Source organism: Anopheles marshallii, chromosome 3, assembly GCF_943734725.1.
Source record: "Anopheles marshallii chromosome 3, idAnoMarsDA_429_01, whole genome shotgun sequence".
Taxonomy (NCBI): Eukaryota; Metazoa; Arthropoda; class Insecta; order Diptera; family Culicidae; genus Anopheles; species Anopheles marshallii.
Window position 1 is genome coordinate 20214690 of NC_071327.1, and position 12203 is coordinate 20226892.

General features: G+C 45.1%; 2 protein-coding genes across 2 annotated transcripts; one reads left to right on the top strand and one right to left on the bottom strand.

Annotated features, from left to right (window-relative positions):
* Positions 1-709: 709 nt before the first annotated feature.
* LOC128714889 (angiotensin-converting enzyme-like) lies at positions 710-3119 on the bottom strand. Its single transcript, XM_053809771.1, has 5 exons — positions 3042-3119; positions 1516-2907; positions 1148-1431; positions 937-1087; positions 710-865 (listed from the first exon to the last, which is right to left on the bottom strand). Exons 1-5 carry the CDS (start codon positions 3117-3119, stop codon positions 710-712), a joined length of 2061 nt encoding a protein of 686 aa, XP_053665746.1.
* A 4248-nt stretch (positions 3120-7367) lies between these two features.
* Positions 7368-11106, top strand: LOC128712326 (17-beta-hydroxysteroid dehydrogenase 13-like). Its single transcript, XM_053807222.1, has 4 exons — positions 7368-7961; positions 10499-10755; positions 10834-10947; positions 11022-11106. The coding sequence occupies exons 1-4, from the start codon at positions 7368-7370 to the stop codon at positions 11104-11106; spliced, it is 1050 nt and encodes a 349-aa protein (XP_053663197.1).
* Positions 11107-12203: the final 1097 nt, after the last annotated feature.

Consider the following 12203-nt stretch of genomic DNA (forward strand, 5'->3'; position numbering starts at 1 on the left):
TACTGATCCTTACCAACCCTGACAATGATTGTGTGCGGTGCACAGTCTGCGAAACGCGAGCGATCTCGAGTGATTTCACCTTTTGCGGCAAAAGCTTTTCATCAAACCGGTTTTCCAGGGCCGTGTAAATATCTTGCATTTAGGAGAATTGAGCACCAATCAGCACGGAATAGTTTCACTAGTCATACCCGTTGAACAGGACGATCTTTCGGAGAATATTGCGGGGAATTGCTCATGGGTGGCGCGCGGTGATCATTGAAGAGTGAATGCAGTTTTCTGTAACCATTTAAGTGAAACTCTTTGCCAACGCTATAAAACGTGCCTAACTTAGAAAGTGGAGTTGAAGTAGCGTAGTAATGACATTAATCAATATTTACAGCATTTTCCTTTTTTTTTGTGTATTCTGTGGTTTTCCAGCAGCGTACAAAAATGTGTTGGCGCACGTGTGGGATTAGTAAAAGTTCTAGCAAAAATAATAGGAAAAAGGATAAGACTCGTTTGTTGATCTTGTACGCTCTTGTTGTAATTATAGTACTTATGTAAGGCCTTGCAATAAAAAAAAAATCATTAATTTTTGTCTAAAACATGATGGATTTATGCATCCCAGTTGGAGTTTTGTTCTTTTAAAAGTCATAGAGAAACCCAAAGCATAACGCGCCTTAGTGATATTATTTACAATTTATTCTACAACAATAGTGCAATACGCTTTTTACGTAATCATACTAATATGTAAAACAAACCCCCAAACCATAACTCCCAGCGCGATCGTTAATCTGAAGTTTGCTGTTTTTACAGCCTGTCCGTTCCTTCCCAGCAATGGCTGAAACAGCGCAACGTCCTCCATCGACGAGGCCCAGCCAATGATCTACAATCGAGAATGTCCATTAGTATGAAATGCGTCCATAGCAGTGATTTGCGTCTTCCTGCGTCTTTTACCTGTTCATCACGATTTTGCCCCTCAAGCCATGCTTCGAGTGGTCGGAAAAACTCCAACAGTGGTTCAACAGTTAGGCGCGATGATTTACCGCGTGTTAGCAACTTAATCAGTTGTGCGGAAGATAGAGATGCTCCTTGTTGCATGACATCACTACGCGAAAAGGCAGTTTCTGTATGATAAAGTAGACCATAGCGGTGGAGTACCACTCACCTTAAAATTCGACCAGCTTCGCGCGATCGATAGATGTCGCAGGTATGGAGAGGACCGTAATGTTGTGCCGCCTGGCACAGTTCGGAATAAATCTGAAACTGTAGCACTGTGGCGACGAAATATTTGATGTAATCCTGGTCCGATATCACGTGGTACTTGGCACCGGCATCGAAATGTTCGAATCCCCGGCCAGTTGGTGGTATGATTCCCTGGTAGCGTAACCGTAACTCCCACCAGCGTGCATTCATCCCCACTGGACCCTTCTCGAAGACGTACCAACGCCACTGGAAGAAGACAAAAAAACAAAACATCGCCGTTCTTTAGCATCCATGCCAAACAGATGGTATCTTCAGCTGGTTGCTTCAGACCTTTTCCAGCGCCAAACTGAATGCCATGAACGGAAGTTTATCCAGCGCCAAGTTGAGCAGATATTCAATGTTGACCATCGTGTTCCCGTTCGTCACCGTCACCGGACTGTTCAGCAGTCCGATCTTTTGCAAATGTGCTGGACCACCAACGCTCAGCGTTATCGCATTGGCCAGAGCTTCGTGGAAGGCAGGATTCGGCCCTTCCCGGTACAGGAACGGTTGACTCGCGTACTGCATGTAGTACTGGATGTGGGTCATCTCGTGATGCGTGCCGATAAAATCGTCCAGTGTAACCTGCGTGCACTGTTTGATGCGAAAGTCCACCTTGTTGCAAAAGTCCCAAGCGGACGCACTGCACTGCTGGCCAGTATCGGCCGTCGACTTCTGCAGCACGGAGTTGCGCCAGAATTCCGGCGCCATCGGTGACAGCCCGATGGAGGTGAAGAATTCCTCGGCGGTTTGAAAGATTTTCATCGGTGTGTAACCTTGCCGTACCATCTCGCCGGACACGTCGGGCGTTTCGGGTGGACCGGGCCTGATGAGGTCGAGAATATGGCGCCAGTTCTGGGCCCACATATTGCCGAGCAGATGGGCCGGCAGTGGACCATCCCGTCTGATCACGTGTTCACCATACTGCCGAATCAGCCCCCGCCGTACGTAGGTGAACAGCTGCTTGTACAGCGGTTGCAATTCGCCCCAAAGATCGTTGACGGTGAAGAAAAAGTTCCCATCCTCGTACACGGAACGCATCTGTTCGCCCGCATCGTGGAAACCGTGCTGCTCCGCTGCCTGGTTCGCAAGGTTCAAGTAGCGCATGAAGGTATTTTTCACCGGAGGTCCCGTCTTTTCACGCCACGCCACCCAATAGTAGCGGAGCTCCGGTTCCGATCGGCTCGTCTCCATGATGCGCGTCAAATCCGGGCTAATCTTCAGATCGCAATATCCCGCGTAGGTCGACACATAGTTCGAGCTCGGATAACCACTGCCCGCGGACGAAAAGGTCCCCAAATCGTGAGTTTCGGCAGCGACTCGTCGAAAAGGGCACACCTTCGCACCGTTGTAGTTGTCCTTCAGCAGCATCAGCACGTGCTGCAGCTCCGCATATTTGCCATCGCCCAAACCGCACCTGCCCTGCTGCACGATCCGACCGAGCTGCCGCCGTATGCTGGTGTCGACGATGCGTGACGAATCGAACGACACTGCCCTGCGCCAGCTGATGCATTCCAGCTTCGACGCCAGGTTTTGCTGTTCGCGCATACGACGCTTGTTGTATTCCGTGCCGTTGGTTGAGTAGCGCCATTCAGCGTTCGCCACACGGTTACACATTTCGGCCGCTTCACGATCAAACTCGCGGAGAAACTGGATCGCCTCCGCCAGATTATCATTGCTTGTCTGCAGGCGAAAAATCATAAATTGCAAAGCTTGCCAGTGAGGAAGTTGTTCTACAGCTTGGGATTGCCCAAAGTTTGGGGAGTAGCTTTGGAATGGCTGATGAGCACAACGCACAGCAAAGCACACTTTTTTACCTCTGTATAACGAAGATCACTGATCTGACCGCTCACCAACACTCCAAGCAGCGTCCAGCAGAGCAACACACGCACCATGATTTTCACGGAACTCCACAGACACGCATCACTGAGTAGAAATCCACACCCAAATATCGCACCAAAACGCTTTTGCTTTCCCTAATTCTTTCGTAGGTTGCCCAAAACTTCCGAAGACGTTAAGATTCCCCAAATATTTACCGCCGAGAGCAAGAAGCACCACAAGGCACCACGGTACCACGATCGACCGAATCCGGCGCAGTACTGGTGGCCACAGAATCATGTCGTCAAGCGGTAAGTCGTAAGCTTTAGCTAGTAGAAGTGATTCTCTGATGATTACCCCCGCGAACCCTGCGCCAAAACAACCGACCGAGGCCGCACTTCCTGGGTTTGTTTGAGGGGGGGGAGAGGGCGGTTGGTTTAGGGCAAAACTTCTTACGATGAAGGCACATTTGATTACAACGTAGATGATTGTTTCGAAAGTTACCGCACCGTGACCGGGTCCGTACGTCGCGAAGAAAGATCGCACTGCGGGAGGGGGAAAAGCCAGCTGATGCGTACGACTGTACTGGAGTTGTTCTCCACCCCAAAATAACCCTTGTTTTCTATTTTTTAGAAGCATTAGTTTCTTTATACTGTCCCAAATATTCAAATATTTATTCGACTTCAACAACATGTTCTGCACGAAAGCAAGAACAACGGCATTAACGGCAAGAGTTTTGTAAATCGCTATTTGAGTTGCACTTTCCTCCACACATAACTGTGTCTCCGGCGACATGGATGAGCTTTTCGCGTGGTTCCACACCAGAAAACGCCATTCTCGCTTAGGCAAAACGGTAACCAGCGAACAGTTTGATTGGTTTTTAGGTGTTTGTGAAAAATTAACATACGACACGCATTTCAACTCCGAACAACCACAAGCTCCACAAGTTGTTTGAGAACTTTGAGACGATCTTCCATGATTAATTCGATTGTTTTACGGCGTACGCATTAATCCTCGGTATATACTGATCCTTATATTTCTTCAAAAGACGAAAGAATTCCTCAGGAATTCAAAGCCTCTTTAAGCCATTTTGATACATTAGGAGAGAACAATCAATCTAGAATAACTTGTTAGAAAAAAAATGGCATTGTACTGCGGTACGGAATTACAGCAAAAGCGCACTTACAGCGCACTAACAGCGGAAAACTAATCGCACACTCCCGCCACACATCCGCATATCCAACGGCTCTTCCGCCCGATAATCTGTACGCGAACAATGGTTCAATTATAGGCGGCCGGGAAGCGGACCTTACATCGCTTCCACCGCTTGTCAGCTATCTTGCCGCGTGACATCTTACGCTATTGACCTCATAAGTTATCATTTTTGTGTCATTCGGGACGCTTCACCGCCTCCAGCTTCTGATGGTTGCGGTGTATTACGGTTTCCGGCTTTGGTGATCTAATGGTAACGCGGCAGCTGTGCTGCCCTTAAAGGGAAACCATGCCACACACCGAACACTAACATACGGCTCATGCTTAGTAGGCGCAGCAGTAGTTGATGAGGAAGTGCCCTCTCGGTTGCTTGGTATCTTCAATATGGGAGGCATTTCTAACACCGCTTATGTTTCCTTCAAATCGAAACACCAAATTTCACTTCGCGCTGTAGTTGTCCAGTTTCGTCATGCGTTGGTGAACGTTCATGATGGTTCAACCGGCAGCTAAATGGGAGTAATATAATAAATACGCTCTTTTACGCAATTGTTCGAATTCTCCTTCCGAGATAACGTAACCGAGTAAAAATTGGCTAAGCCCAGTAAGGCTTTAAACTGCTTGCCATTACACGCCCCTCTATGCTCACTAGTAATAAAAAAAAACTTTCACAAATTTTTGTTGAATTTCATAGCATCAAATACGATCTATTTCTTGCTTTATAGATGAAACAGCCCAGCGTGAAAGTTGCTCTCAACACTTTTTTATCTAGTGTTTTTACAACGGCAAGAAAAAAGAGTCAGCAATAACAGAAAAAAAAAACTATTACACATCCACCGATCCGACAAATATTTGGCCAGTTATAGTTCTTTAATCATGACGCCAAATAATGTGTTGTCTGGATAAAAAAGGTCACGGCCGGGGGTGAGGAGGTACGAAACGAAGCGACAACAAGCCCATGGGGGATAACTACCGGAAAAAAGTTGTCTATCGCTTATAATTTTAGGTTGATGATCGAACGAGAATCCCAACCCCCTGGTTGGCTTCACCGTGACTGTGAACTTCAACTTCAACGACCTCCCCTCCCCCCACAAAAAAACCTCCCCAAAAACCCCTCAACAAATAGTGACACACCGACCACTCGCCTAAATCTGTAACGGATGTAGAGGCACGTGAAGTGTTGGTGCGAATACGTACGTCACAGACTGAAGTGTGTGTCGGCGCGGGTTCAAGTGGCTGACCCTTTCCGTGGCCAGCCGAATCATATTTCGCGCTGTGTCAATATTGTGTTTTGTTCGTGGAAATCACATTTGGTTTAATGATCATCTTCAATTAACCTACTATGTTCCAGCGCATGAACTTTCATTTGTAGAAATATTATTTTTAAAACCTGCTGTATTTATTTAAACTAAATGGCTCGGTTAGTATTTAACACTAGAACTACCGGACCAGTCACTTTGACTGGATCGCTTCATTTTCATTACATTATTTTTCTCGGTAAAACAATTCTTCCATAACTGTTGCATAACTTTTACATATCTTTTCTGTAGTGCGAACTCAAAAATGTATTCAAAAATAATCCCAAGACATCAAAATTGTTTATAAAGTGAGCATAAATGAAACACGCTTGGTAGTTCTAGTGTTAATGGTATACAATGATAACTTTAGAGTGTCTTTAATGTAATTTCAACACTTTGTGGGTTAATTTTGATCTTTAATGTAATTTTTTGTCCCAAATTAGTGAAAAATTTAGTCAAAAAAAAGATCTTTTTTTCATGTCAAATCAATCAATCATTTTAAATATTTATAATTAAACTTATTCTACATTGATTAAAATAGTGATAAAATGGTAGTAGACAAGCTTTACCATTAATTTTCGATCAAAGATCGAAGAAAATGTTGAAAGTGTAGAAAAAATGTATGGAAAAATTGAATCTTTGACCTTCCGATGTCTCCAGTGTTGAAGATGATCAAATTAAAGTAATGTCCTAGGATTACTACACAAACTACAAAGTTTCATTGGAATTTTGATTAACAATTCGTACACCTGGATTATAATGGGTTAATCAAATGTTGCTGTTGTTAATCTCATTTCCAACCTTAAAAAAATGCAACGAACATGATCGTTCATATATTTATTGAGGCTGTCTTATATCGGTTCAGATATGCTTGGCCGGCAAAACGCACTACGTGAACTATAAACTGTTCCAAACACATGCACAAGTACTAGCTCATTATCGAAGGCAATGATTGGTGGTAATTTCATACCCCGTTCAACCTATTCTGTATCCTTCCCGTCCGTTGAATGGCAACTTTAGACTTGAACGCTGGTGAAGCGAGGTGTCTGGGATGTCAACGAGACAACGGGCCACCAACCTGCTAATCCCCGGTCGCAGGCTTCCAATCATTCTCAAGTAACTCATTATCTCGCGAGAGAGACCTACGGAGATAAAAAGGGGAGACTGGAAACAAAAAAAAAAAATCGGGAAACAAAACAAAACCGGCTACATACGCGCTGAATGTTTGCCATTCCGTCCCGTACGTCATCGGGCGCGCGGATCACTTGTGCATGGCGCACACACACAACAACAACAAAAAGTGCGGCAATCGTGTGGAAACAAAGGGGGGTGGAAAGCAGCGGCAGCTGGCCACACAAAAGGAAGTGATTTGAAGATGATGAGTCTGCTTTACCGCACTATGGGATGTAGCACTGTGGGCACGCAGGTGAAGATCCAGTGAGTAGCGCAGCAATAAATTCTTTCCTTCTAGGGCGAAGCGCACGGCTATGTTTATTAGCAAGGTACATACATTATGTGCAAAAATTGTAAGCTCCCAATTTGGAGCTAACCGATAACCTTAAAGGTAAATAATGTTTACAAGCTGTGCGGGAACTACCGTGACATAAACTTCAACAGATCCACACCACTGGCTCATAGTGCATCGATCAACAAGCGCGATCCTCCCCCACCCTTCCAGCGACGATCGGACAGCCTCTTCAGGCGGCTAGCACCACCACGCATCCGTTAACGCACAGCGAGCCGGGTTGTGCTGTCCGATCGCAGCAGCGACGTCAGACAGTCGTTCCCTGGAACTCGTGGCTACCGCGTCGCGCCATCATGAACTCGTCGATCAACGGTGAACAAAGCGATCCACTGTCCGGTGACCCGCACCGGGCCGATGGCACGCCGGAACGCGGGGACGCTGGCCCGCCCGATGTGCGGTTTGTGATTGCCCTCGGCCCGCTGCTGACGGTGTTCTCGATTGTGGTGGATCTGGTGAAAGTGATACTGCTCGGTGTGCCGCTACTCTGTCGTGAGATCTACTCCATGTTTGTGCCACGGCCACAGAAAGACGTCCGTGGCCAGGTGGTGCTCATAACGGGCGGTGGCAACGGGTTGGGCCGGGCGATGGCACAACTGTTTGCGGCACGCGGCGCCCATCTGGCGCTGGTGGACATCGATCTGGACGCAGCGGAGCGCACGGCGGAGGAGCTAAGGCAGCAGTACGGTGTGGCCGCCCGTGCGTACCGGGTGGATGTGTCCCGGTACGACCAGTGCCGGCAGTTGGCCGACAGCATCGAGCGCGATGGTGCCGGTCCGGTGGACATTCTTATCAACAATGCCGGGCTGATTATGTTTGCCTTCGCAAACGATTCGGACGTCGAGCGGGCGAACAGTGTGATAGACGTGAACATGAAGTCGCACGTATGGGTAAGCACAAACGCCCGTGTACCAAGGCCAACGGAGGCCGCCTCCAGTTGCGGGGAACGCACAGCTTTACCGAACGCTACCGGTTTCGGTGCATCACATCTTCAAAGTTGCCTGGGCCGCGCGTGTTGTTCGAAACCCTCAGCAACCCTCTTGAGCTCCGTTCGCCTTCGTCACGGTGGGCGGAAGCTGCGTGTTACTCGGCGCGGGCAACATTGACCGTTAGCGATAGGGCCTGCAGGTGTGTCGTGTGTGCACGTGCAAAGAGGCGTCGAATTTAAATGACCACATCGTTTGCATATTGTCCATGTGTTGCGGTTCGAGAACCGCTGACGAGAAACTGCACGGTATCCGATCAGCTGTGATGAAAGTGATGTTCGAATAGATTTAATTTGATCACCGTGGGCTCGACCTCACAAAAATGGGTCGTCTAGGACGATGGAGATATTTCGGTTTTGGTTAAAACAGCGTGACAATAGTTAAACTGGTTTAGTGATCGTAAATCAAACTTGGTCAACTCGCTGTGCTGCTGCCCGCCCGATCCAGTCGAGCTGGATTTAATTGGTGGGAAAAAAATTTCAAAATAATATTGTAAGGTGCACAGTCTCATAATCATGACAGATGGCAAACCAAAACCACGGATACCTTATGATAGTGAAATTTGCCTTCGCAATGTCGATATTCGTTCGATCAAGAAATGGTTAATTTGGCGACATTAAAATTTCCTGTCCGGACCCATGGCGATCGGTGGTTGTGCAACCTACCGACGCACAATGGAAGGAACTGAAGGTGGCGTTTTTTTTTTGGCGTGCGTTGCCAAGCTGCTATGGTGGACCACCGAAAGCATCGGTTTATGCCCATTCATGATGGCTGATTGAACCAGCGGCCACCCACCCCACGGCATCGTTGTGCGACCCCTTTTCTTTTAGCACTGAAATTAGCCATGCTTTTGGCGAAGGGTAGCCGTAGTTTAGCGGTCAAATAATCGAGCGAACAAAACTTTAATACGAATGTTGTCTAATCATGCGATCGTGGACGAATACCTGCCAAGGTTAGGTTTGAGTGGAAATTTTCCAACGCACCGTGGCAACCTTAGCCAGTTTTTGTAGGGAAGGCGAATTGGTTATTTAATTACTTCAAATGAACAATTTCCTATGTTTTATGCTGTGGCAGAAGCACTATATGCAACATAAGTAGAACGTCGAACAACACTCACGGCCGTTACAGATATGTTTTGCTTTTGAAGACGCTCCTGCTTCAGAACCGATATCTTCACACTGTTCGCAAATGTTGAAGCTGAAGTGTGTTTGTGTGAGATCGTGCACACAAAAAACTATAGCAAAAGTAATGGCAAAGGTAATCGAGAACAATTTTACGGCATCGAGACACAGTTTTTTTGGTTGTTTGTTTGTTACGTTTCGTTCGCTCTGAAAGCGGAACTAAAATCGTGTTTTCGTTCGCTCCGTTTATTTTCTGCCATGCCAGGTCATTAAGGGGGTGGACGTTTGGGTTTTGGTTTGTCATTTTTGCTAATAAGTAGTTTTGTTTTGTTTTCGCCAATCGGATGAGTTGAAAATCCGTCAATCATTGTGAAGTATGTAAGCATTGTACTTCAATATCCTGTCAGCGCATCTTACGGTTACGGTTGAGCGATATCAATATCGTAAGTGATCGTCTTGCACTAATATAAAAGTAGTTTATTTTTCTTTGAGATTGACTTTGAGTGATCGACATGAAGATCGCTCTGTATGTTGGAATTTAATTTCTTCTTCTAATTCTTAATCCTAGAGCTTAATGATCAAAACTGGTTATTGAGGACCTGTTTTGAAGAAGTTCACTGCATAATCTTCAATGTATTATACCAGAGGTCTTCAAACTACAGGCACGCAGGTCGCACGCGAAGGCCCTCGAGAGTGTTCAGTGTGACCCACGACGCTATTGCTGATGTTCTGAACATCTTTATGAATTGTCTTATTGATAAATGATTGTTTTAAAAAAAGTAATAATTTTCAACCGTTCAGATATTAATAGTTAGCAAACATTAAAAACTAAACATTGCATAATTGGCCCGAATACAGATATGCGAGAGTCCCCGGCCCGCGGTCTGCAAAGTTTGGAAACCCCTGCATTAGACCGAGTCACAAGGTCTAATAAATATGAATGCACGCAATAAATATAAAACGCTGCAGCTGTTGATAGGAAAAGAAATAACAAACCCACGACTTGGAGGTCCACCATACTACCAGTCGTCAACGTACAACAGAAGATAATTAATCACACTTTGGGATTATTCGTATTCCCAATTTCGTTTCCTTCGGACATTCCTTACAGCTGAGGAAGGTGTTATGCAAACTACCTAATGATCAAGCGATAAAGCGCATTAAGCAATATTTTGTATCGATGCAAACGATAGTTGGAAGATGGGTGTTGTGAAATATTGTTTTGTATTTTATAATTTATTTCTCGAAAATATTCTTCATTTGTACCGACTTGTTGAACTAACGCTGAATATCATGACCGTTCTCCGTTCTTCCGCACAGATGACGAAAGTGTTTTTGGACGGGATGATTAAACGCAAACGTGGCCACATCGTGGGAATATCGTCAATGTCCGGTATGTACGCCTTTCCGTGGGGTGTCGTCTATTCCGCAACGAAATTCGCCGTGTCCGGCTTCATGGCTTCGCTCACGGAGCAGCTACGCATCCAGGGCATTTCGAAGAGCGTACGAACCACGTGCGTCAATCCATACTACGTGACGACGCGTAAGGATGTGGTTGACTTCCTGCAGAAACCACGGTACGGGGAAATACCGCAAGATGACGACCGGGCCTCAGTACAATACAATTATATTCACCCTCTTCCACCCCATTCCAGATTTACCCCATTGACGGTAGATCGGGCAGCACGTGAAATTGTGAGAGGAATTTTGCGGCAAGACATTGTGGTTACGGTGCCGAGGTTATTTGGAGTTTTTACTCGGTTCATGTTGTGAGTGTCCGACAGAAGTCACTATTAAGCCCCGTCAATAGCTGATTAATCAACCGTGATTCTTCGCATTTTAGGTTCTTCCCAGTGCCAGTTCAACAGCTCGTTCGGGATTATTTAATCCGCGAATATGAGCTGAACAATAATTTACACACGTCGTAAGCGATGCGATGAAGCGACGGTGTTGCTGCACGAGGTACCGATACTCATTGAGAAAAATGACAAGGGGGTTTATACCTGACTAGTATTTCTAATAACGTCATGCGTAATATATCGTAAGTTACTGGTTTGTGTATCGATTCTGTGGATACATGCATGCCAAGTAAGTGTAAAAGTTTATTAAGGAGTATGAAATGATAGATTTTACCTGAAATAGACAATAAAATATACAACTGGGATATGTGTCAAACAAATTTCACCTGGAGCACCATAAGTGTGAACGACTGATCTAAACTACTCTATATATTCCATAGCAAAATTGTTCTGCCATCCAAATCCCTGAGGACCCTGAACTTTGCGGTCCAAATGGCATTTTTTAAAAGGAATTTTCTATCAATTGTAACCCTTTATTTTACATACTTTGTTGCAATCAAATGATTAGGGCCGTAAAATTTACCCATACGAGTCTCGCTGTTGACTACCATGTTCGACCATGACTCTAAGCTGTGTAAAAATGAAACCGATATCTCATACAACCAAGCTGCCGATGATTGGGAATTTATCACCTTCGAAGAAACAAACATAAATTCTGTCATGTTTAATTTAGTTGCATATGCTTTATGGACAAGGAAACCTATTACTTCAACTCCAAAACAAAATACGTGCTGTATTTATTGTTAATTCGCAGATTATTTCCATTGGTGTTCTCCGTTCACTACTGAATAATTAGAAATTTGGACAAATTTTAAAGATTAACATTAAATTAAATAAAAGATCGTCAGATAGTTTGATCGGTTCAAGCAGATATGAAAGCATGAGAATATTCATGAATTATAATTTTCATAAGCATCTCACAGCATCTCATAACGTATGTTAATAACGTATACAGTGCGATGCATTCGCTTAGGCGCACCAGTATTTTGCTATGTTTCTCAGTGAAATGAAATCCGATTAGCTTTAACTTTTCCACAAGTTTTTTTTTATCTTTTTAAACTCAAATTATAAAAAAAATCATGAACAATAGTTCGCTTTAACAAGTTTAAATCACAAAACCCGTAACAAACGGTGTTGTTATTCGTTTAGCCGCACCGCCAAACAAG

Excerpts from the sequence above, each read along its gene's own strand:
- LOC128712326 (XM_053807222.1), top strand. The coding sequence starts at position 7,368 with ATGAACTCGTCGATCAACGGTGAACAAAGCGATCCACTGTCCGGTGAC. Across the intron at positions 7,962-10,498 it reads ACATGAAGTCGCACGTATGG|ATGACGAAAGTGTTTTTGGA; the intron begins GTAAGCACAAAC and ends TCTTCCGCACAG. Across the intron at positions 10,756-10,833 it reads GACTTCCTGCAGAAACCACG|ATTTACCCCATTGACGGTAG; the intron begins GTACGGGGAAAT and ends ACCCCATTCCAG.
- LOC128714889 (XM_053809771.1), bottom strand. The coding sequence starts at position 3,119 with ATGGTGCGTGTGTTGCTCTGCTGGACGCTGCTTGGAGTGTTGGTGAGC. Across the intron at positions 2,908-3,041 it reads GTGATCTTCGTTATACAGAG|ACAAGCAATGATAATCTGGC; the intron begins GTAAAAAAGTGT and ends TTTCGCCTGCAG. Across the intron at positions 1,432-1,515 it reads TCAGTTTGGCGCTGGAAAAG|TGGCGTTGGTACGTCTTCGA; the intron begins GTCTGAAGCAAC and ends GTCTTCTTCCAG.